General features: G+C 44.2%; 2 protein-coding genes across 5 annotated transcripts in view; both read left to right on the top strand.

Moving 5' to 3' along the window:
- Nucleotides 1-242: 242 nt before the first annotated feature.
- On the top strand, nucleotides 243-20057 carry smg7 (SMG7 nonsense mediated mRNA decay factor). 4 transcript variants are annotated; one of them, XM_088086042.1, is made up of 23 exons: nucleotides 243-368; nucleotides 2362-2393; nucleotides 4210-4327; nucleotides 4415-4547; nucleotides 5117-5288; nucleotides 5459-5530; nucleotides 5997-6147; nucleotides 6276-6411; nucleotides 6624-6786; nucleotides 7590-7749; nucleotides 7833-7903; nucleotides 8693-8753; nucleotides 9187-9306; nucleotides 9996-10419; nucleotides 11184-11325; nucleotides 11431-11810; nucleotides 12668-13081; nucleotides 14418-14567; nucleotides 15331-15417; nucleotides 16780-16930; nucleotides 17019-17189; nucleotides 18439-18599; nucleotides 19794-20057. In XM_088086042.1, exons 1-23 carry the CDS (start codon nucleotides 343-345, stop codon nucleotides 19905-19907), a joined length of 3609 nt encoding a protein of 1202 aa, XP_087942168.1. In that variant the 5' UTR covers nucleotides 243-342; the 3' UTR covers nucleotides 19908-20057. The 4 variants fall into 4 exon arrangements, with proteins under 4 accessions (XP_087942168.1, XP_087942167.1, XP_042353210.2 ...); XM_088086041.1 differs by having other exon boundaries at nucleotides 12665-13081; XM_042497276.2 differs by lacking the exon at nucleotides 14418-14567.
- A 2903-nt stretch (nucleotides 20058-22960) lies between these two features.
- Nucleotides 22961-25704, top strand: part of trdc (T-cell receptor delta constant) — a 12970-nt gene continuing 10226 nt past the window's right edge. Inside the window, exons 1-2 of the mRNA XM_088085012.1 lie at nucleotides 22961-23039; nucleotides 23170-23224. Of these exons, the coding sequence (XP_087941138.1) occupies nucleotides 22961-23039; nucleotides 23170-23224 (134 nt within the window). The remainder of the gene's footprint in view (nucleotides 23040-23169; nucleotides 23225-25704) is intronic.

The raw sequence follows: 25704 nt of genomic DNA, 5'->3' as shown, positions 1-25704 counted from the left end.
TATAGCCCGTTATCACAAAACACGGTTTGCCTCAGAGGGCTTCACAGTGTACGACATCCCTCTGCCCTCAGACCCTCACATCACCCGAAACACGAAGGACAACCCCTGTAACGGAAAAAACAAAGCCCCGCGTGGCCCGGCCCCCCCGCCCTCCCGCTCTCGGTGCGGCCCCTGCGTGCCCCGGCCCCCTGCCCTCCCGCTCTCGGTGCGCCCCGCGTGCCCCGGCCCCCGCCCTCCCGCTCTCGGTGCGGCTCTGTGCGGGTCAGACAGGAACAAGATGGCGCCGGGAGGAGCGTTAGCCTCCGGACCAGTCGTTGTCTGAAGGACTGGCGATCCAGCAGAATGAACCTCTGCGCCCAATATCTCCGGTAAGCTCGGTGCGATGCCTCCCGCTGGTGCCCCCCGCGGTGCCGGTGCGGTAAGAACCGGACAGGTTAACCGGGCAGGTGAAATGTTTTGTCCGTTTGCTAACGCTGAAGCTAGCCTGTTTGGGGACCACCCCCTTAGCTCGGCGCTAGCTAACGTTAGCTTCATACATCAACAAACGATCGCTGCTCGCGCCCGCAGACACCGCGCTCACATCTGACCCGAAACATGTAATAAACCGTAAAAGTCCGCGTCGCCACAGATTGTTTTAATGTTTCGTTAATGCGAATTTGAGGATAAATTTGCCGCCACACAGACACGTTTCTGTGTTATTGCTAGTTAGCTTTAGCTCGTTAGCGCCTGTCTGCGTATGTCAGGTTAGCATGTTACACGAAACATGTTACATGTGATTTGTGTCAATAAACAGCAGCTTTTTTTTCACCTGCAGCTGCCGGTCGGTTAGTTTGTGTGTGTGTGTGTGTGTGTGTGTGTGTGTGTGTGTTTCCTGTTAGCTAGCTGTCGGTTTGTAGCGCAGCTTCAGTGTTTGTTTGTATTTGGATCCAGAGATTAGTCGGAGCCCTGCTGACACTTTCCATATCCTCAGTATTGTAATGACCAGGGTGGGCGCGTGAGTGATGGCAGCGTCCATATCAGCTCTTCGGCTGTGCCTTTGTTAGGGACTGTTCTTTATTTTCAGAGGAGGAGGAGGGGGCTCGCGCTGTGACTGTGGTTTGTGTTTATTTTTTGGGATGCATGATATTAGATTTTTTGCCAAATTCCAGTATGACCGCTAACGTCTTGTTTCCACCTTTGAAACATAGCTAAAGTTCGGACATTTATGAATGAAAAAGACACCGAAAAACTGATTCATGCTTTTATTTCAAGCTGACTCCATTACTGTAACACACTTTTTACTGCTTTACCGAAAAAAGATTCAAGATGCATTTATTGTCATTCAGACTTTTCAGACATACAGACATATACGTATATACATATATCAAAGGTGGTTAGTACAAAAATGAGAAATAATTCAATCATCGGCTGTGCAAAAATATAAAAATCCACAGAGCGACTTCGGCCGATCCAAAACTCAGGCCAAAACAGGCCAGTTTTAGCTTCCTGTAACAGTTAGAGCTGATTTTAAGGTCCAAAGTTACATCACTGACTCGGTTGTTTCTTACTCGCCTTCACAAACACTCAGATCATCCGCAGCTGCTTTATCGGAGGTTTCCAAAAACAGCCAAAAGAAAACTGGTGATGCAGCGTTTGCCAGTTAAAGCTCTGGAGCACACTGCCAGTAGATATCAGACAGGCCTCATCGCTAAATATTTTTAAAAGAAAACAAAAAACGTATCTCTTCACTTTACAGCTGCTTTGCTCCCTGCTTTGTTTTACGTACACCGCTGTACCTCTTCAAAAGTATTTTCCTTAATTTTATGCATTTTGCACACTATTTTTAGCCTTATTTTGAATAATGCTTTCTTAGTGGGTTTTGTTTTCCATCTTATGGTATACATTCTGTGCATTACATTTTTATCCTTAATTTATTTAAGTTTTACTAGTTTTATTAAGGATGCAGTTGATAGTGGTGCACCGTCAAATCAAATCGACTTATTGACACGTTGATCAAATTTTGAGACCAGTGAAGATGCACAGCCCTAATTTAAGGACTGTCTAAAATTTGTTCAAACAGAAGTAACTGTCAGATTTTCTTGCTATGAAGACTGCTGTAATTTTGGCAATTTAAAAAAAAAAAGAAAACATGCCTTTAAAACCCACTGCAGGTTTTGGGGTTTAGAGGATATTTAAAATAAATACATATTTTGCACCACTCATAAATAAAGACAGTCCCTTAATGAATGGGGAGGAGTGCTGTGTGTTACTCATGTGATGGGCATGCATGAGGTGTTGTGTATTTAATGTTGTGTGTCTCTGATGGACCGTCTAACCTCCTCTTCTTCTTGTTCGTTTGTTTTTTTTGTTTCATGCGAGTAGACAGGCAGAGGCCCTGAAGGCAGACATGACAGGTACGTTTGCGCCTCGGACTCCTTCCTCAGTGAATCTTCATCTCTGCTGCAAAGTCCAGGATATGTATTAGTAAAAATGTGTATGAGCCCTGCTCGTTAAATTACCTTAAAAACAACACAATCTGCAGAACCATCAACGCTGTAATGTTACCGTTAATCTCCGTTGTTGTTCAGCATCAACTCATTCATAACAGTGATGCTGCAGCACGTCATGGCACTGTGACTGCTCTATAAAAAAATAAAAATACATGGTGGATATGTGTCAGTAGAGACGTGCCGAAATCAGGTGATTTTCATCTGAATTTGAAGCCCAGATTTGTTAATAAGCAGCTGTGATGATTAAATTTTGGGTAAAGCGTTTCTGTAAAACTGTAATCATCTGATGCAAAGATTTGTTATTGAGCTGGATGACTATGAAGTGAAAGCAGAGCTCTGTGTGTTTATACGTGAAACTAGGGCTTGGCAATTCATCAAAAATCAATTGAAACCGATTTTCAGAACAGTTATTTTGTTGTTTTTTTTTAAAAAAAAGAAAAAAGTCAATTTTGTTAGTCCTTTCCCCACCGGGGTTTAAAGCTCTCCTGTGTCTGGTGTGAGTCTCACGCCTTTGGGTACTGTCTCACGCTCTCACGACAAATCTCACGCCAAAATGCTGCAACAGCAGATGTGTTGAAAAGTCATGTGATAAAGTGAACAACTTTGACTCTCGAATACATCTGAGTGTTGGACAACCAAGCGACGTTTCATTAGTAAACAGCTGATGATCCGACAGCAGCGCAGCGACACAGACAGCCACTCAGAGCGCAGCTTCTCCTCACAGCACCAAAGTGTCTGAAAGGACAAACAGCCAAATATTCAGTGCTGCAAAGTGACTTCTTTAGACTTCTGCTTTGTTTTAGTTTCAGCTTCAGTCAGATTTTGAATTATTTAGAAACACCAGGACGCATCGCTCCGTGTCTCACCCAGACGCTCGCTCTAAGCTGTCATTATTATTACCAGGGGCAGATACAGTGATTTTGGGGCCCAGGGCCACAGGGACATTACATTATATTCAACCTTTCTTTAACCGTTTTTCCGTCGGTGATTTGAGGGTCTAAGGGCAGAGGGATGTCGTACGCAGTAAAGCCCTCTGAGGCAAACTGTGATTTGTGATAATGGGCTCTATAAATAAATTGAATTGAACTGGGGATGTTGGCAGCTAGAGAAGAAGTTGGCCTACTCAAACCTGTTTTTCTCCCCAAATAAACAATGAATATCCCAGAGCAGAAGTTCCAGTCAGAGTCCTGCGGTCAGGTGAGGTTTACCTATTATCAACACAATGTGACCTGAAGTTCCTTTAAGATGGAGCTTTCATTCTTATATCATGCTGGATAGTTAAATGAATAATAATTCAGTATGTTTATTACAGTGTAACATACTGAGGTCAAATGAACCTGGAAATGTCCCCCCTGTTTATTTTATGCATAATACTGATATATTGACCTCCTAGTGGACTATGAAGGACCCCCCCCCCAATAAAAACCAAAATAATCTTTCATTAATCAGAAAAGAGGTAAAATGTTCAATTAATTGCAATATTGATTTGAGCTCAACACCCCCAGTCCTATGTGAAAGTGCAGTCAAAATAATCAGTGAATATTGGTGATAAATAATGGTGAATATTGATGTTGCAATTATTGTTTTGACCATATTTGTGCAGCCTGTTTGCGTGTCTGCTGTGTAAAAGGAGAATAATCACAGCTGCTATTGTGCATGTGCTGCTGACGCAGATGTTAATGTAACTGCTCTGCTGAGAATGAATAAATGTGTGCGTCAGATTCGAAGCTGGGGGCGGCAGAGGTGTGGACGTCCCGGCAGGCCCTGCAGGATCTGTACCAGAAGATGCTGGTGACCGACCTGGAGTACGCTCTGGACAAGAAGGTGGAGCAGGACCTGTAAGCTGCTGCGCCCACGCCGCTAACATCACCGCCATCAGAAAAAAAAAGAGTGCTGGCTGGTTTTAATGGTGTGTTTCTCTGCAGGTGGAATCATGCTTTCAAGAACCAGATCACCACGCTGCAGAGCCAGGCCAAGAACCGGGCCAACCCCAACCGCAGCGAGGTCCAGGCCAACCTGTCGCTGTTTCTGGAGGCGGCGAGTGGCTTCTACACACAGGTCAGCCTGACGTTCGGTATTTACTCTACCGGCACGAGACGAGTCAGGACGAACATGCGTGCACTGTGATTGGTCGATCGCACGAGATCACATTTTTGCCCCTCAGGGCCTGCTTCAAACTGACTCCCACTCTATCGCTCTGGGCACTATATGTGCTTTTGGAAATCAAGCTTCAAAAAATGGTATACATTAATATGATGAGTTCATTTTTTTAACCAACATCAGCCCGAATAATAGATATCAAATATTCATTAATTTGCAGAATTTTAACCCTTTAAATGGCAGTTTTTTTGTCATAATGCCACTATGTTTCTAGATTAAAAAAAAGAAAGAATTATTTTCAGTATAGTACATGCTAAGCAGATTGTTTTAATAATCACAGCCTAGGATATGTCAATGATTAGCAGCAACATTTATATTTACACTGTTATTTTTTGTGCAATGTCAAATACTCACACTCATATCGCTCTGCGCACAAAATGCGCTTTTCAAAATCAGGCTTTAAAAATATTATGTAACGGACCGCAGAGCGTCCTCCGGGTAATGGACTCCTGCTGTGTTGCCTCTAGTTACTGCAGGAGCTGTGCACCGTGTTCAACGTGGACCTGCCGTGTCGCGTCAAGTCGTCTCAGCTCGGCATCATCAGCAATAAACAGAGCAGCACCAGCGCCATCGTCACGCCGCAGCCCAGCTCCTGCTCCTACATCTGCCAGCACTGCCTCGTCCACCTCGGAGACATCGGTGAGAACCTCCACGTCCTCTCCTCACAGTGCTGCCAGAGCCGGCGGCCCCGGAGAAATCAGGCTGTTAACCTCTTTTTATGTGACGTTTCCTGAAATGACATGCGAACCTTTGAAAACACTGAAACTGCGGGTCGGTAAAGGCACGAGTTTTCTCTGTTTGTGTTTCAGCACGTTATCGAAACCAGACCAGCCAGGCGGAGTCGTACTACAGACACGCTGCTCAGCTGGTCCCATCGAACGGTGAGTCTAACGCATCTTTTGTTATAATAATAATAATAATTATTATTATTGTCATTGTCAAAGATTAGATTAGATTAGACTTTTTTAAAAACAGGCCTTCAAGGGCATGTTTTCTTTAAAGATAAGCAGTAAAATAATTTTAAAAATCCAGCCATTTAAAGTTGTATGCCCCTCCCATAAAGCCTAAGTAAAAACATCAGTCCCTCCCCTTTTTACAGCACCCCTCCCCTCTCATTAATAATGAACAGTCCCTAAATTATGTTAAGTTATATTTGAATATTAATTTTTAATCCTGTTCTGAATTCATTATTTTTAAAATAATATGTATTTTGAAGCGCTTATAAAGTTAATGAAAAAGAAGCGATAAGGAGTATCGACGGTAGTTTCAGAGAATGTACCGTCTTAAAAAGTTGCCTCGGAGTCTGGAGATTGTGTGAATGTGCACCGTGCTCTGCGTCTCCTGCAGGTCAGCCGTACAACCAGCTGGCCATCCTGGCCTCCTCCAAAGGAGATCACCTCACCACCATCTTCTACTACTGCCGCAGCATCGCGGTGAAGTTCCCCTTCCCAGCAGCCTCCACCAACCTGCAGAAGGCCCTGTCCAAGGCCCTGGAGAGGTAACGCCGCACTCAGGACTCTGAGTTACAGTCAGAGAGGAGGATTTCGCTTTATTCGTTGTCTCCTGTGTGAGTCTGATGTCTGTCCTCGGTATAAACCCCTCCGTCCTCCCTCTGTGTTCCTGCAGCCGTGATGAGGTGAAAACCAAGTGGAGCGTGTCGGATTTTATCAGAGCCTTCATCAAGTTTCACGGCCACGTCTACCTGAGTAAGAATCTGGACAAGCTGGACGGTCTGCGTGAGAAACTGGAGGAGCAGTTTCAGGTGAAACTCAGACACAACGTCCATTGTTTCTGCCTGCTTTCTCCTGCATGCAGCGTGACCCAGGATTTTAAAGTGTGTGTGTGTGTGTGTGTGTGTGTGTGTGTGTGTGTGTGCGTGCGTGCGTGCGTGCGTGCGTGCGTGCGTGCGTGCGTCGTCGCGTGCGTGCGTGCGTGCGTGCGGCGTCGCGTGCGTGCGTGCGTGCGTGCGTGCAGAGGCTGATCCTGCAGAAAGCCTTCAGCTCTCAGCAGCTGGTCCACATCACCATCATCAACCTGTTTGAGCTCCACCACCTCAGAGACCTGACAGCTGACGGCAGCGAGCAGAGCTTCAGCAGCGAGCAGCAGATCAGCTGGTTCCAGCTGCTCGGACTCTTCAGTAAGAAAAACACACACACACACACACACACACACACACACACACACACACTCTGTCACACACAGTCAGTACTCTTCAGTGTGACCTGCTACCAAACTTAATTACAGAAAGAAAAAAAAAAGAAATAAGAACTCACCAAAATTTTTTCTTTCAAAATAAACACATTTTTTTAAAGAAAAAAAAGGCAGTTTTTTGTCACAACAAATTGCCACAGTTTTTAAATTGAAGAGACATCCCCAAAATGTTTTCTTTAAAAATCACAAAAAACTTTTAAAATAACAACAAAAACAAAAATGTTTTGTCTAAAAACAAAATTAAAAAAAATCCCTCCCCAGTGCTTATGAAATATTTGACATGCCTCTCCCTTTTTGCGCCACCCTCCCCTCATAAATAACCAACAGTCCCTAAGTTATATTTAAATATTCAGTTATGATCCTGTTTTGAAGTCATTATTTTTAAAAAATTGTATACATTATAAAAAGCTGTCATATAGTGATGAGAAAGAACTCGTAAGGAATATCGATGGTCCTTTTCAGAACGCATCATCTTTAAAATTTGCTTAAAAGTCCTGGAAAAGTCCTGGAAAGTTTGGAAAGTTATTGCTAAAAATGTGGATGACCCCTGGTTGAAGCTGTACATTTATTTGTCAAATGTAATTTAAAGTTCAGCGTTCGGTTTGTTGCGTTTACTAAACCGAAAGTCTCATGCGAAACGTTTCAATCACACCACGCATGTCGAGCAGCGCCAGTGTCCCGCTGCCTGATGATTGGTCCTTGACGGTGTTTGACTTCCTGTCCCCTCAGTGTCCTTCCTGGGCGTCATGTGCAGCCGAGCTTTGCTCAACAAGAGTCGGGGGGAGGAGATCATGGGGGAGTGTCCTCTGCCGGCCATCAAAGTGTCTCTGGACTGGCTCAAGCTGAGACCCAGCGTCTTCCACGAGGCCGCCGTGGACCAGAGACAGCAGTAAGTCTTTTGTCCCACACGTCTCGCTGTGCGATCACTGCTCAGCAGGAAGCTAAACTGATCGTCTTCTTCCTGTCTGTCAGCGTCTGGCCCTGGCTGGTGTCCATCCTCAACAGTTTCCAGCCCAAAGAGGACGACGTGTCCTGCTGCTCAGGTACTGATTCTGTGTCCAGCTCAGCCATCGACTCTTCTCTGAGTCCTCGTCGGGTTACGGGTTTTATAAACGTGGACCGCAACAACAGGATGAAAATGATTCAGTTATTTATTTTCCCACACGAGTGCCGAGGTTAGATCGTAACCTTTCCAGCTCGCAGTCTCTGCGGGACAAACTCCGTTCATCTGCATGCACTCCCCACGCCGCCGCGACACAGACCAGTTTAACATCTGCAAAGTATCCCGTTCATCCACGTTCATGTGTTTGTTTGGAAATGTTAAATAAGACTTTCTAAAAGTGCCTGGTTCCCACAGGTATGAAAAACCAGGAGGAGTCATGGAATTCACATAAAGCAGTTTCTAGGCCTGGAAAAGTTATGGAAAGCTAAATATACCCTGAAAGTTTTGGAAATGTCATGGAATTTTATTTCTCAAACCTGCAAAGTAACACATGATGTGATCAAGGATTTTATATTTGACAATTCAACTTGTGTTGTTGCAGATCATGTGTGTGATAAATGGAGTCATTTTAGGTGATTTCTTCAGAAAACATGTGTTCCAAACCACGTTTCCTTTCAAAATAAATAAAACACTTTAAAGTACCACTGAGCCACCAGGCACCTCGCCCAACAAAATTTAAAGAAAAATTGCAAACATTTTTTCTTTAAAAATCTGCAAAATCCTTTTAAAGAAAAAAGAAAATCACCAAAATCTCTTCTTTAAAAATCACCATAAATGTTTGCATAAAAACAATGTCCTTCTTTGTTTTATGTGTTTATTTCCTCTTCAGTGACGCCGCTGCCAGAGGAGTTTGAACTGCAGGGTTTCCTGGCGCTGCGGCCGGCTCTGAGGTAATTCACACCTTCATTCAGTGTCGGGGTGAATGTTAAGCGTTGTGGTGAATGTTGAGTGTCTGGGTGAATGTTGAGTGTTTGGGTGAATGTTGAGTGTTTGGGTGAATGTTGAGTGTTTGGGTGAATGTTGAGTGTCTGGGTGAATGTTAAGCGTTGTGGTGAATGTTGAGTGTCTGGGTGAATGTTGAGTGTCTGGGTGAATGTTGAGTGTCTGGGTGAATGTTGAGTGTCTGGGTGAATGTTGAGTGTTTGGGTGAATGTTGAGTGTCTGGGTGAATGTTGAGTGTTTGGGTGAATGTTGAGTGTCTGGGTGAATGTTGAGTGTTTGGGTGAATGTTGAGTGTTGAGGTGAGTTTTCAGGGTCAGCGTGTTGATCCAGTCATAGATGAGTCAGGGTGGTTCCACGTCCTGACATCTGTTGGTGTTTCAGGTCTCTGGACTTCACCAAAGGTCATCAGGGGATCCTGGTGGACAGGGACGGGCTGCCGGTCCACACTCGGCATCAGAGACTCATCAGTCTGGGGAAATGGGTGGCGGACAACCAGCCGGGGTGAGTGTTGACCTGCTCTGTCCCGGTGTTATGGAGGAAACTGTGGTGATCCCAGAGCTTCAGTGCACTTGTCTGTTAGTCGCCTGAGGCATCACTTGTTTTTGTTGAGCAAATTTTTTTATTAAGAGTTAAAAGGAGTAATTTTGGGCTACTCAAAGTATTATAATTTTATATATTTTTTCTTTTTTGTATGAACAGAGGGTCCTTGTGTTTGAAAGGCATGTTTTCTTCACAAATAACCAAAACATTTTAAAAAAAAAATACTGCCAATATCTTCTAAAAAATTGGCAATATTTGTTAAAGAAAAAAAGTCAACGGTTTATTAGGAGGAAAAAATGGCAACATTTTTTTAGAAATGGAAATGATTTCTGTGGGTATTTTAAAGGAGAAAAAAATATATGTATGTTTTGTTTAGAAATTGCCAACGTTTTATTTGAATAAAACCCTAAACACCCACAAAAATAGCAAACATTTTTTAAGAGAAAAAAATGGCCCAGTTTTTTCTCAAATAAAACATGCCCTGCACTCGCCCCCCTGACAGTCTGACAGTTTGTCTTCGAAGCTGTTTGGAGTAATTCTGCGGTGATTTTTTGGCTTTTTTAAAACGTGTGAAGGACCGACAGTGAGTGAGTCACCTCAGAGGTCAGAGGTCAGGCCATCAGGAGTCTCTCCGTGTCTCCTCTCTGCAGGCTGATCCGGTGCAGAGTGAGCGAGGAAGGCCTCCTCCTCTTCATCACCGACATTCCAGAGCAGGCCATCGAGGAGCCGCAGGACAAGGAGGCGCCGGTCCTGCAGGAGTCATCCAACGCCGAGCAGACGCCCAACGACGGCGGGAACACCGGCTTGAAGTCGGTGCTGTCGGCGGGGAAGACGCAGAGCTCGTGGCCCGACGGCAGCGACCGACCCGTCGTCACCTTCAAGGAGAACATCAAACCCCGCGAGCAGAGCCGCGAGCCCACGCGGAACCATCACCTGAAGGACAGCGGCAAAGAGCGGCGAGACTTCGCCAAAGGCAACGGGGCCGCCGGCAAAGGAGAGCTGAAGAGGGACGCCAAGAGGAAGAGCGAGCTGAAAAAAGCTGCTCATGAGAAAACTGCGGACGCTGGGAAACAGGTAGAGATGCAAACCTTTCACCAGGCGGGTTTCCATTAACCCTTAATTTCAGCAAATTGAACCTGCAAATACAAAATAGAGTGGTGAACCAAGTCAGCATCGCACTGGTTCCCTCGCCAAAAACCTTCTGGGATTTTTGATTATCACCAAAACTAATCTCTGGGACGACCACAAGTTAATGATTCTGACAGGTTTAGTTCAGCCTGATAATCCTCACAGATGAACGTCTGTGTTTTACAGCACAGACGTTTATGAAATCTTCAGAAGCAGAAAGCTGTTCGGCTACGAACCAACGACATCGAGGTCACACAACTTAAACGTCATCACGGCAAACGCTGTAGAAACACGTTAAAATATTAAATATTAAAAACGGGGCGTCCGGTGGCTCAGCGGGTAGTGCAGGCGCCACATGTACGAAAGCAGTGTCCTCGCCGCAGCGGACGAGGGTTCGACTCCGGCTCACAGCCCTTTGCTGCATGTCGTCCCCTCTCGCCCCCCTGTCACGTTGTCACTCTGTCCAACAAAGGCAAAAATGAGAAAAAATAATCTTAAAAAAGAAAAATATTCTAAACAGATGAATCCAAGTTTGAGCGCGACTGTTCTGTAAAGCTGTGAAGGCGGCGAGCGGGTTGAACGAGCCTCCGTGTCCACTGTGATGATGTCTAACGACAAACACCCCAGTCCCGTTTAGCCACTTGGTGTCCTGGAAGTCCTGGAAATGTTTTTTAAATGTGTGTGAACCTCATCTGTCTCCTCTGGTTCAGTTGAAGGCTCAGACAGAGCTGAGGAAGACTCCAGTGTCGGAGGCGAAGAAGACTCCCGTTACCCAAACTCAAACCACCTGCTCCTCCCAGTTTATCCCCATCCATCATCCTGGAGCTTTCCCACCACTGCCCAGCAGACCAGGTACACACACACACACACACACATTTAAAGACAAAAAAAACTGTCAGAAATGTGTAAATCTGTGTCTGATCGCAGCTCTTCTGCTCCTGATTGGTTCCTCCGCAGGTTTCCCGCCCTCAGCGTATGTGATCCCGCCCCCGGTGGCGTTCCCGGGGCTCCAGGTGAATCCGGGTTTCACTTTCTCCACCGGAGTGTCCGTCCCCGGCCCGTTCCTCCAGCCGGGCGTCCACACCCAGGCCGGCACCCAGGCCGGGAAGCAGTCCCACATTCCCTACAGCCAGCAGAGGCCCTCCGGTCCCGGTCCGGGTCAGGGGCCCGGGTCATCGGGCCAGGGCCCGTCCCAGGGCCAGCAGCCCCAGGCCCTGCAGCAGTCGGTGCAGCTGCAGGTGCAGGCGATGAGCCAGCAGCAGCAGCAGTCTCCCACCAAACCGGGCCAGCAGGTCGGGATGGGGAAGAGCCCCCCCCACCACCCGGGGCTGCAGCAGGTCAGTGGCTCCGTCAGGCAGCCTGAGAGGCAAATCACAGGGTCTTAAAGTCCAAAAGCACTTGTGATTGCTGCACAGTTCTTAAGGCCTTGAAAAACCCGGAAAAGCCATAAATTTTGCAAATAGCAATTTTGCGGGCCTTGAAGTTTTTGAAAACTAAAAATATCCAGAAAAGTTTGGAATGCTGTTTTTCAAACCTGTGCAATATCACAGGATGTGTCAAAGAACCCTTTGAAATTTGGAAATTCACTGCTGTATTTATAGTTTCTGGCTGTGATAAATGGTGTCATTTCAGGTGATTAAAAAAAGCCTCTTTTTTTTCTTCAAAAATTGCTCAAATGTTAAAACAAAACAAAAAAAATCAGCTGAAATGATCAAAACAATAGTTTAAAAAAAAATTTTATCAGGAAAAAAAACACAGACAAACCCAAACCGAAAAACAGAACTCTCTCTTCAGTGTTATTCTGAATTCAGCCTGTTTCAAAATAATATATATTTTAAAAAAGCTACTATATTATAAAGGATGGTTGTTTGTGTGCGTGTGCGTGTGCGCGTGCGCGTGTGTGTTGTCTGTGTGTGTTGTCTCATGTGTTGAATTGGGACAAAACCTCAATCACAACTCCTCCTGCACCAGTTCATCTTCCCCAGAATGAGGGAATAAATAAGCTCCATAAAATGCTTCTTTATAAAAGAAAAATAGATATTTGTATAACTGTGTACACCTTATCTATACAGCATAAAGACAGGGAGCACAAGAAGAAGGGAAATTATCTCCAGAAATAAGACAGATTCTGGCTCTAGCACCCTTATCCCTCCAACGCGTGCATCGCTCTTCTTCTTGTTTTTTTTCCCAGCAGTACATGCAGGTCCAGGATCAGCCGGCTCAGATGTGGAATCAGGCTCAGGCGGCTCTGCAGAAGATTCCTCCCATGCAGATGTCATTGAAGCAGTCGCAGCAGCAGCCGCAGCCTCAGCAGTCGCAGCAGCAGCAGCAGCAGCAGCAGCAGCCGCAGACGGCCTTCTACATGGCGGCGCAGGATCCTCTCAAACTGTACGAGCACCAGCTGCAGCCGCCCGCCCAGCCCCCGCTCCCCAGCATGGACAAGAAGATCAAGTACCCCAACGTCAAGATGCAGGACTTCTACTGGGAGCCGTCCTACAGGATGGGGGATGGTTTGGCCATGATGGCGGACAGGATGAAGAGGCCTCCGCCGGGCGGTCTCTGCTCGGAGCAGGACGGCCCCGCCGGGCCCCGGGGACCCCCGTTTGAGGTGAGCGGCGCTCAGGCGACAGACGAGGAGGAGGTGCCGCTGCTTTTCTGTCTCTCTGCTCCTTTTCCTGCTCGGCTCTCCTCTTTTTGGTTGTCCCGTTTTGCAGCGGACATTTCAGTCGGGTTGAGTTGAGACGAGACGTTCTTTAAAATGCTCCGCAGGGTTTCGTTAGGTCTTTGATTCAAAACAGTTGTTATAGGAAAACTCGAGAATCGATAAATAGAAAAACTGCTGCTGAAGGGACCGAACGGTGACAGAAATGAAATCGCTGCTCTGGCGTTCGATCAGGCTGCACCGAAACGAATAACCTTCAGCTGTAATTAGGGATGTCATCGCTCACTGCTAATCAATCAACATTAAAGATATCTTTAACCAGTTACACATGTCCATCTAAAGGGTTAATTTTGCTCCTCTTTACTTCAGTACGAGCACTGTGCTGTCCCAAAACAAATAACTTTCTGTGCCGGTCAGCCGCTCACCGCCCAGCTCCATCGGGGTTCATACAGTCATGAAATTTGCATATAGAAATTTTCAGGCCTAAAGGGTTTTGGAAAAGTCATGGAAATTTGTTTCACAAACATGTAAAATAACTCATGATGTGTCCAAGGACCCTCAGTAATGTGAAAAGTTCCCAAAATGTTTTCTTCCAAAATCACCAAAACATTTTCAAGTAAAAAAAAGCCATGTTTTCTTAAAAAATAAGCAGAAAAGTAAATTCAGCCATAAGTATTTAAAAAAAATGGATATGCCTCCCCCTTTTTGCACCCCCCTCCCCCTCATAAATAACAAACAGTCCCTAAGTTATATTTAAATATTCCATTTGAGTCCTTTTATTATTTAGTGATGAAAACGAGCTGATAAGGAAAACTGATGATCATTTTAGAGTGTGTAAGGTCTTTGAGATCTGCGTCAGAGTCCTGGAAAGTCCTGGAAAGTTATTGTTAAAGCTGTGTGAACGCTGCAGTTTGATTCTGTGGTTTATGAGTGAAGTTTGCTGCAGACGGAGTCGCAGCCCTCTGAGCACGGTGACTGATGCTCGCTGCCTCCGACTGTTCCTGTGAAGGTGATGGGTTTAGAGAGAGAGAGAGAGAGTGTGTGTGTGTGTGTGTGTGTGTGTGTGTGTGTGTGTGTGTGTGTGTGTGTGTGTGTGTGTGTGTGTGTGTATGTGTGTGTGTTCAGCTTTCAGCTGTCTGCAGCTCTGAGCGTAACTTTCCTTCTTTCCACCTCAGTCTTACCAGCTTGCCTTCTGTCTTTCTCTCTTCTTTTTTTACCCCTCTCTTCTTCTTCCTCTTCTTCCTCCTCCTCTTCTTCTTCTTCTGGCTTCATCTCTCACTAGGACAACAAGAGCTCGCCTCTTCTACCTCCTGACCTGTTAAAAACTCTAGCAGATTTTGAGGAGGAGGAGGAGCTCGTCTTTTCTAAGCCTCCTGATTTCTTCCAGGCCTTGGCTGGCCCTCTTAGCACTGCTCCTGGACCAAACATATTTGTATGTAGCCCTGTCTTCTGCCTGCAACACCTCCATCCTCACCACCCCCCAAAACCCCAACCCCAACCCCGACCCCCATCCAGACCCAAAACCCCTCTGCCTGCTTCACTGAACACGCTGACTGTGTCACTCAGTCTGTTTCCGTGACGTCAGAAAAAGTCGAATCAATGTGCTAAAACTGGACTAAATTGCTGAGAAAACTCTGAAAGGGACAGATGATCCTAAGATCATTTCTGAATGATCAATATTCTAATAATTTTTAATTTATTTTCTAATAAGTTTTAATTTATATACTCAGTACTTGGTTGGGGCTCCTTTACTACAGTTTTAGCTCGGGAGTTTCTAAAAGTAAGATTCTTGTTGTTTTTACATTTTTCTCGCTGTAGGTCATAATTAGAAATATTAAAATAGAAAAAATGACTGATGGAAAATATTAAACTTTTTCACAATATTCTGATTTTTTTGAGATGCACCTGTACACAGGATTGATTTTAATAATTTGAATATTATGTCGGGGAAAATTGACGTATCAGATCAGGACTCTAGATCAGCAGATACTCAAATTTAACTGACTTGGATCTGGTCAGAAAACTCGATCAGGACATTCGTAGTTTACGCAGTCACGAGAAACCGCAAATGAAACCACAGACAGTAACGGTGACAAATGAAGCAGCTGGACATGTTGGACATCGTCACACAGTAACACGTGATGGTTGGACACGCTCTGATGAGTCCTCTCTCTGTCTGTCCTTCGTCTCTGCAGCTGCCGAACCAGACCAGGATGGACAGCGGCCCCGAGGTCGTCAGCCAGTCGTCTTCTCTGCTGCCCATGTCCGGCTTCCCCATGCAGGTCAGACCGTCACCTCAGAGTTCAAAGCTTTCACCTGCAGTCAGTCAGGCTAATTGCAATTTCCAGGCCTGGAAAAGTTTTGGAAAACTAAATATAAGCTGAAAGTTTTGGAAAAGTAATAGAATTTTGTGTCACGAACCTGTAGAATAACATATGGTGTGTTTGAGGACCATCAGAAATTTGAAAATCTGATGATAATTTCTGTTTACAGTTTCTGGCTGTGATTCATGGCGTCATTTTGGCGATTAAAAAAAAAAAAGCCAATAATTTTAAAAGAAAAAAAAGAAACCAGAAAAATTGCTTAAATATTTACATAATTTATTTTGGAGAAAACAATTATTTCCATGAAAAAAAAATGCTTGAAAGTCCTTGAATGTGACTTGCCCCTGTCTGCACAAACTCTCTAAAATGCATTGAAGAGTTAAGTTAATCCTCACAAACATTCCTTTATTTTCTCTGCGTGTTTTTTCTTTCTCCCTTCATGTCAGCTGAAATCATTTTTGAGTTTGTATCTGATAAACAATGGTGCAAGAACATTTTTTTAAATTAAATTATTATTTCAGGTCCTTGAAAAATCAAGGAAATGTTTTCTGACAGCTTCATCAGTTATCCTTTTTTTGACAACTTGCAGGTACAGCTGCGTCTCAATATTTTCCATCAGTTATTTAAGAAAGACAATTTAATATATTCTAGACTCGTTACATAAACTGAAATGTTTCAAGCATTTTTCTGTTTTTATTTTTGTAATTAATGGCCTACAGGGAGAAAAAGGTAAAAAAAAAAAAAAAATCAGAAAAATGCAATCCAAAGCTGTGACCCTCCACGCCACATTGATGCAGTAATTAGTTGTAAAGGAGCCCCAACCAAGTACTGAGTATATAAATTAACATACTTTTAATTTCTTGAATGATCTTTATGTAAATATTCTGATAATTTGAGATTCTGGATTTCTGATTTTCATGAGCTGTAAGATATAATCATTAAAATTCAAACAAAAAAAGGCTTGAAATATTTCGATTTATGTGTAATTAGTATACAAAATATGAAAGTTTATCTTTTTGAATGGAATTACTAAGAATATTTACTTCTTCACCATATTCAAACTTTTTCAGATGCACCGGTATAAATCAACCAATAGTTTCTGTCAATATTACAAAGACTTGAATATCAGGAATAAATGAAATATATATTTGACTTTCCCTCAACAAATTCATAATTATTATTGAATAGAATAACTAAATGGTGACTCCATGTTCACATGACGCGGCCCGATGTCGTGACAGAGGCGGTAACAGAACGAAAACCCGCCTGCGTGGTCGTCTGTAATCGCTGATCAGAGCTGTGATGTCGTTGTGTGTTCAGGAGTACAACCAGAACAGCATCTTCAGTCAGGCCTACGGCAAGAACCTGCCGCCCAGCTCCAAGCCCGACGCTCCCATGATGCACCAGGAGCCCTCCCTCTACTCCCTGTTCGAAGGGACGCCCTGGTCCCCCTCGCTGCCCGCCAGCTCAGGTACGTCTCACCTGCACACGTGCAGACGGGATGTTTGTTGATCATGACGGAGCCCGCCTCTGACGGCCAGCTGTTCTCTGATTGGCAGATCACTCCACCCCGGCCAGCCAATCCCCTCACTCCTCCAACCCCAGCAGCCTGCCGTCCTCCCCGCCCACGCACAACCACGGAGCCATGCCCTTCTCCAACTTCGGGCCCATCGGCACCCCGGACAGCCGGGACCGCAGGGTGGTGGACCGCTGGAAGGCCGACAAGACCGGTGAGAGAGGTGCCCCGTTCAGGGGGTCCAGAAGGTTCAGAGGGTTCAGAGGGCCCAGAGGCTCCAGAAAGTTCAGAGGGTTTAGAGGGTTTAGAGGGTTCAGAGGGCCCAGAGGGCCCAGAGGGTCCAGAAAGTTCAGAGGGTTTAGAGGGTCCAGAGGGTCCAGAGCAGCCACATTTGTTTTACTTTGGGGGCCACTTTTACAAAATGATAGGGGCCAGTTGCAGCAGCTCCAAATAATTTGCAAGTATTTTAGGACATTTCTGAGATTTCAGGACATTTTTAGGATTGTAGGGCATTTTTAGGATTTTAGGACATTTGTAGGATTGTAGGACATTTTTAGGATTGCAGGACATTCTTGTGGTTTTAGGACATTCGGGTCTCAGTTGTGTCCTCTGTCGGGGGTGGGGGATCTGTGTGATGCTGTTTTTTGTGGACACTAAAAGGACAAAAACAATTGACAGAGTCACTTTATTTTTACTCTGAGTTAGAAAATTGTTGGGGGCCACAGGGGCCCTGTGAGGGGCCCCATTTGGCCTGCGGGCCGTAGGTGTAAATACTCGGATTAGTCTGAATTTTTTTGTGTGTTTGAGGTTTGTTCAGGATGAGTCTTCACAGCTTTTCTCGCCTAACTCGCCGTCTCCACGGCAACATTACACTTCCTGCTCACAGCGAACAACTCCACATGCATGAAACCTTTCTGACGTAAAGACACCTGAGAGCGGGGACGTTAGTTTTATTGATCTCGATCCCATAATGGAGACTCATTAAGGATCCTGGTCCTCATCCATACCACTATCAGTCCTTTATTATTTGGTGGAAAGACGAGGAAACTGCATTTAGGTTTAATTCGATGTGTGAATGATGAACAACTACCTTATTAGTTTGGCTTTTAGTTAAATTTGACCTATTGATTTATCGCCTATTTATTTATACATTTTAGTCCTTTTTTCCAGATGCTATAGTTTTTTTTTGTTTTTTAGATGTATTATTTGTTATTTTATCCTTTTACTTTTAATTTCTATTTACCATTTGATCAGCTATTAAGAGAACTTTATTTATTTGTGATTAATATTATATTTATTGATTTTTATCCGTAGACTTTGTGCTGCCTCAGGCGTTTCCATAAGCTCAAACGTTGTTGATTTGACAGACAGGAGATCAAGCAGAGAGTTTAAAGGGTTAATCTATGGTGAGCCCCACGTGTTGACACGTTGTTGTTGTTGTTGTTGTTGTTGTTGTTGTTTAGGAGCGGTCAGCGGGTTCGGTCTGGACTACCTGCCGGCTGCAGCCTCCTCTGCAGCCGCAGACACCAGCTGGCACCAAGCGGGGCCGAGCGGCAGCTCCTGGACCAATCAGGAGTCTCCGATGGAGGAGTCGTCCTCCACCGTGCTGCTCGACAGCCTCAAGGTCCTCTGACGTCCCCGCAGACTCTGTCCCGTCTCAGTCTGTTTCACCGTCACACACGCCGGTTTCTGTATTTGACACACGACTTTTATTGATCGATCGATTTATTGAAATGATTTCAGATGAATCGTTTCAGAATCTCCTCACAGGAGACGTCTGAGGTTTTTTATGATTTCTGCCAGAAGCAGCGATGTTTTAGTCCTGGACGTCCTCGTCTCCGAGACATCAGAGGTTTCGGGGACGATCCAGGTGGTTTTACACTGATCGGGATCAGAAAACAAGCCTCCAAAAGCAGGTTGTCTTCAAAGATCAGCAGCAATTTTTAAAGGCAAGGGGAGGAAAAAAAGCTAAAAAACTAATTTCAAACACAAATTAAAAATAATAATAATAATAAGAGAAGCCTATTAATGGGAAAAAAAATCAAAACATTTAAAGAAAAAAAGAATCATATTTAATTTGAAAAACGGCTTGAATTTAAATAAATAAATAAATAAAAAATATAGACATTTAAGATTGTATGCCCCCGCCCTTAAGCCAAAAAATAAAAAAATTAAACCTTTCTTTAAAGTTCAAACAAGTTTTTAGAAAAAATGGCCCAAATTTTCAAAAAAAAATTAAATATTGGCAGTTAATTAAATCCAGAATCTAGCCATGTCCCTCCCCAAAAAAGCCAAAAATAAAATAAAAAACATCAGCCCCACTTTTTGAAAACAAAAAAAACCAAAAACAGATGATGAAAATAAAAAAATGATAAAAGATTAGAAAAGATCAGATTCGATAAACATGTCCTCAGAGACACCAGTAAAAATCAAAGTAATAAGAATGTTTAAAGTTTGCTTCAAAGCTCTCGAAAAGTCCAGGAAAAACTCAAAATCTGTTCTTTAAAAATGGCCAATGATAAAAATAAAACAAACATTTTTTGAAAAAAAAAAAAAAAAAAAATGGATTAGATCTTATAAACATGCTCTCAGAGACGTGCTTTGTGAAAAAAATTTCCAGTAAAAATCAAAGCGGTACGAATGTCCGGCCTCACAGTCCTGGAGAAGTGTGTGTGTGTGTGTGTGTGTGTGTGTGTGTGTGTGTGTGTGTGTGTGTGTGTGTGTGTGTGTGTGTGTGTGTGTGTGTGTGTGTGTGTGTGTGTGTGTGTGTGTGTGTGTGTGTGTGAACGGCGTGGGCTGACTCTCTCTCTCCCCACAGTCCATCTGGTCGAGCTCCATGATGCAGCCGGGCCCGTCGGCGCTGGAGCAGCTCCTCCTGCAGCAGAAGCAGAAGCAGCAGCGAGGCCACGGCGCCATGAACCCGCCTCACTGAACGGCCGGCCGAGGCGGCGCTTTGTGTCCGGACGTCAACCAAACCACCACCAGGAGAAACGGGAGGAGAAAAAACACCAGAAGTTTGACGAGCTCCAACTAAAGCGGAAAATTAAACCGGGCGAGGAAAGGTGGAGGCTGGGGAGGCGACACGACCCCCCGACGAGGCTGAAACACCACCCCCCACCCCACTCGGCCGTCGAGGAGCGGCGACGCCCCTCCTGGACCGGAGGGCGCGGGATCTCTTCAACCGTGGTGCCATGCGCCACGCCAACGCCGGGTTCCCTTCAACCCGCGAAATCTGAACATTGAGGAACATAACCCCCACCCCCACCCCCTCCCCTCACCAATGCTGCCCCCCCAACACCACCCCGGCTCTGACGGACGCCACGCCGACACGCTCTCACCGGAAGAACTTCCTCTTTCTTTGGAACAAAACGCAGCGGCCTCCTGGACGTCTGCTCGGGCCGGTCGGAGCGCCCGTTTTTAGCGTCTCCGCCGCCGCAGACTGATGGGGGGGGCTGTGAGAGAGCGAGGACGGTGTGGTGGTCGGGTTTCGGGGGGAGGTCAGGTGAAGCAGCAGGGGTCAAAATGGACTGGACTTTCTGATGTCGCCGATCACTTTCAACACGTCGGCGGCGGCTGTGTGTCGGTTGAATGAAGGACGGCGGTTCGCAGCGATATAAATATATAAATGAATATATATATTGCCGTAGTTGGAGCGTCTCTAAGCCGTGACGTGACAAGCAGGACCGGATGCCGCTCCGTCGAGGCCAGGTGTGTCACACCACCTGACCCACCGCTCGCTGTCCGTCTTTTTTTTTTTAAGCTCGGAGGCCCGACGACGGGACGGCTTCAGGAAATGAGAGCGGAAGATAACGAGGGGAGGCGGCGAAGGACGTGAAACCCCGTCAGACGTAGTTTTAGCTTCAAGAGATCGCACATATTAACAAAAAACCAAACTGTGTTTGTGATTTGTTGGTAGCAGTTTTAGCTCCTCCCACGTGAGGACAGGTGTGTCTGTTCGCTTCCTGCTTGAATATTTTCGGGGTTCTCTTCCTCTCCGGCTTCTACTTCCTGTTATTTCTTTACTTAACCGAGAAAAAAAGACAAAAGCTGTAATCCTGCTCGCTTACTGAACCTGCTGTTTGTTTTGATCCCGCTCGAACTTTTTTTACCCAAAAAAGATGCTCTGTGCACTGTCCCCTCACTGAGGGACAGGCTAGGACACAGACACACACACACACACACAGACAGATACACACACACACACACACACACACACACAGATACACACACACACACACACAGACAGATACACCCACAGACACACAGACAGACACACACACACACACACACACACACACACACAGACAGAGACAGGTGTGTCTCGCGGTGGACGTCTCGTCCTGAATGTGTCCTGCTGTCTCGTCCTCACAGACTGATGCAGTTCGTGTCGTGATCAGCAGATTATTTCTGATTCTTTGTGACCTGAAACTGAAACCTGAGAACGTTCCACCTGAAGGAACCTCGCAGAACCGCAGGAACCCGGTCAGGAGCCCACAGTTCACTTTTCACTAACTAAACATTATTGTCAGATTTCACTCATAACACGAAAGAAACCAGAATTTATTCACATTCTGAAGAACCTTAAGCTGATTTTTCTCTCAAACAACAGAACAAAGATAAATATTTTATAACAATAAATTGTTTTCCGTCAGTCAACTTTTTTTCTTCAAAATGTCAGAAAAAAATCTTCAAATCTTCATATTTTGTCAGTTTGTTCATGGTCTGGTCCGATGGAGAGAAGCAGCATTTGGTTCCTCAGTTGTTTTTGTGTCTTAAACATCAGAAAAGTGTGAAAAGTCGCCTTCAGACTCCGAACTCGAAGATTCTCACTCGTAGGACGAAAGAAACCAGAATTTATTCACATTTGGAAAAGCTTTGAAAAATGTGATTTTTTTGTCACATTTGTTTAAAAAAACGGTCGGACGGCGGTCAATGTTGTCGCGTGCTTTCTTTCGGTCGACTTTTGTCTTTAAAACGTCCGAAAATAATAAAAAAATTATAATAAAAATCTTCTCTTTGTCACATTTGACAAAGATAATTGCGTTCTGGCTCGATCGTTTGTTTCTTAAACATGAGAAAAGTGAAAAGTCTTCAGGCTCTAAACTCAAAGACATTCAGTCGAAGGACGAAAGAAACCGAATTTATCACATTTAAAAAGCTGAAACTTGATTTTTCTTCCGGTGTTTCGGTTGTTTAATGATTTTTTTCCCCCTAAAACATCAGAAGATGGTTTTATAATGTTCATATTTTGTCCGATTCAGTAAACTCTCGTACGATGAAGAGAAGCAGCGTTTTTTAAAAATATTTTCACGTCTGGAAGCATCAAATGATTTTGTTTGACCAAAAAAAACAACAAAATCAAACATCAAATACATTTCTTTGTGAGAACCTTTGGCAGGTTAGTTTTCCACTTAATTTATTTCTGTGTCAGCGTTTGTAAATGCCGGATGATTTTTTAAAAAGTCAGACACTAAATGTTCCCTAAAAGTTCCCTGAGCAGCGTCCTAAGTCCCTGAGAGGTTCCTGCGGTGGAGACGAGGTTTGTGTTTTTGTGGTTTCACAGCGTCAGTCACTTGAGAGCCAATCAGAGAGGAGAGAGCGACAGCTGGCCAATCAGGACGCTCGGACGGCGACGGCGTCAGACTGCAGCACTGTGAGGAACTTCCTGTCCCAGCAGGAAGCGGTTTCTCTACTTTCACATCAGCGTTTGGCGCCGACGGACTGAAAAAAAAGAGGTGACGGCTGTTTGAGTTTCACTGAAGCCTCAGGGTCGCTCTGTTCTGTGTGATTGTGCTTTTCATGTCGCATTTACAAAATGTATCTGAAAATAATAAAGATTCAAATGTTGCTGAATGTGAGGACGAGGAGGACGAGGACGAGGACGACGAGGAGGAGGAGGAGGAGGCTGGCCACGGGATCCCAGCTGCTCGCTGGTTCTGGATTTGTGTTTTGGAGTCAAATGGACATTCCAGGTGTGAGGGTGGCATGTCCTCGCTGTCCTCGCTGGTCCTCGCGGGTCGGCGGTCCCGTCTCAGGGTCTCTGACAGGAAACATGAGCTGGGACGTGAGCTTTGACTTTTGTGTCTCTGTGTCTTTGTAGAGAACAGGTGGAATCAGCCTTTAAATAAACCTAAACTATGTTCTCCCTCAACTCTGTGTCCCCTGTCTCTGTCTCTGCTCTGTCTGTCTCTCAGAGCGGTCTGTAGGCTGTGGACCAAGAAAAGGACATGTCTTTCACCTCAGGAAAAGGTAAAACTTCCCTCCTGTCCCTCTCCTCCTCCACAGGGACGTCTTTGGGCTCAGAGTTGGTGGGGACATTTTGGCATGAGGTTTGTCACTGGAAATGTCCTAAAATCCTACAAATGTCCTAAAATCCTACGCATGGCCATAAAATCCTACAAATGACCTAAAATCTTAAATGCATCCTAAAATCCTAAAAATGTCCTGAAAATCAACAGTGTCCTTAAAATCCTGGAAATGTCCTGAAGATTTGTTCGTAGATCACTTCCTGCACGAAGCCCGCCGTCTCTATAGCGATTCATAGTTGGACGGATATTTGGGGACGTCCTCATAGACAGTTTAAGTCAAAGCTGGTGAAATTTTAGAAAACGAAGATGAAGATCACGATGATGAAGAACTCCAGCAGGAGGCAGCAGAGTCAAAATCAAACATTTTGTTGTCTAATAGATTTTCACTGACCTACAATAAAGACGTTAAGAGAAATACAGTAATAATAATAATGAAATATAATAATCCTAAGGCAAAGTACTGCAACACTCAAGGACTTCAATATATCTGAGTGTATTAGTACACAAGATGTGATAAAAACAAGATTATAAAAACACAAGAACTGCAGATTAAGAGGCCTGAAGGGATTTAACATAAAAAACTCCCCTCCAGAAATTACAATCTAATCAATATTAATGTTAATTCTCTCCCTAACATCAATCAATCAATCAATCAATCAATCACACAAGCACATGGATTAAAAAAGCAGGAGTTTTTAATAACTTTAAGAACTAAAACAAAAGTACTCATACAAACCGGGAACAGAGGAAACTCCAGAGGCAGGATAAAACCCGTAGATAAAAAATACATAAATATACTATAAATAAACAAATAAAATACTACAAATAGTAAATGAAAGGATAACCACAAAAAGTATAATACGAGATTAAATGTTCAAAATAATAAGATGATACAGTAAAGCTCAGTTAAAAGCCAAAATGAAAAAGTAGGTCTTGAGTATTTATAATGATAATAATAATTATAAAAGGAACAGAAACCTAAAACATTCACAGATAATAAACTGACCACAGCAAAGGTGCTTTTTCACATTAGACTTAGATGAGAATAATGATGGCTGAAAATTATAATGACATCAATAAAAAGAAATTAAATAAAAAAACAAACAAACAGAAAATGACTTTAAAATGCTGTAAAAGTAACTGCTTCTGTAACATAAATGTAAATACTTTATTGTGATCATTGTAGCATATGGCTATATATATATATATATACATATAACTATATGGACATTTTTGCTATATTAAAAAACAACATTTCTGATGTTTTCTTGCACTTTGGGGACATTTCTCACCGAGTTGCCGTCACCGATTTCCAAAGTTTCCACACTAAAAACCCTTTAAACAGTTTGCTCAGAGCTCAGCGACGGCACAAGAAAAGTGACAACGATCCAAGTTTGAAAGGGTTAATCAAAGAAACATTCAGAAAAAAGCATCTTTCAGTGACCTCTGCTCAAAAACAGGTCCGTGTTTCTGACGTTTCTCCTGTAACGTTCTAACAACGTTTGGTTCTAGCTGAGTCTTTTTACCGTCATTTTTCCTGCGTCTTGATGAAGGTTTAGTATCTTGTGCAGTTGAAGCTTTTTTTTACACTGTTGTTGGATCCGATCAGATAAGACGCATCCTTTCTTCAAAGAGGCCACAGGGGGCTGATGGGAAAAAACCCCAAACCGCCTTCAGCTGCCGCCGAGAGTCTCCCATAGAGAAACAGTTCAACAGTTTTTGTACGACAGTTTTTCACCGTGTCTACGTACCACAGTGAGTCGAGTCAGTGAAACGCCTCGACAAAAACCTCTGCAGGTCTGAAGCTCGCAGACGGAGAGACAGAAACAGAAACGTGAGGACACTAAAGGCTCACCAGCTCACTCAGAAGAGACCTTTTTCCTCAGAATCACTTTAATCTAGCACTACCATAATTACAATGTTTTATCCTGTTTGACGTTTGTGTGAAATTGTGTCATAATAAGCATTTGGATTCTTGAGTTACGGCCAAAAACGCAGTGAACTGGGACCTTCATTGCTGTAACACAGTGGACGTTTGTGCCAAATTTAAGAAAACTCACTCTAGGCCGTCTTGGGATATTGTGTTAACAAGAATGAGATGGATGCAAGGTCACCGTGACCTTTGACCACCAAAATGTAACCATTTCAACCTTGAGTCCAAGTGGATGTTTGTGCCAAAGCTAAAGGTGTTTGTGAGATATTGTGCTCACAAGAATGAGACATTTTGTGACAAATTTAAGAAAACTCCCTTAAGGCATTGTTGAGATATTGTGTTAACCAGAGTGAGTGGACGCAAGGTCACCGTGACCTTTGACCACCAAAATGTAATGTTTCATCCTTGAGTCCAAGTGGATGTTTGTGTCAAAGTTAAAGGTGTTCAAGGTATTTTTGAGATATCGTGCTGACGAGTATGGATGGCTG

The sequence above is a fragment of the Plectropomus leopardus genome, chromosome 12 (genome assembly GCF_026936395.1).
Source record: "Plectropomus leopardus strain MGB_pleo_1.0 chromosome 12, ASM2693639v1, whole genome shotgun sequence".
NCBI classification, from domain to species: Eukaryota; Metazoa; Chordata; class Actinopteri; order Perciformes; family Serranidae; genus Plectropomus; species Plectropomus leopardus.
This window is presented reverse-complemented; position numbering and strand designations above follow the sequence as displayed.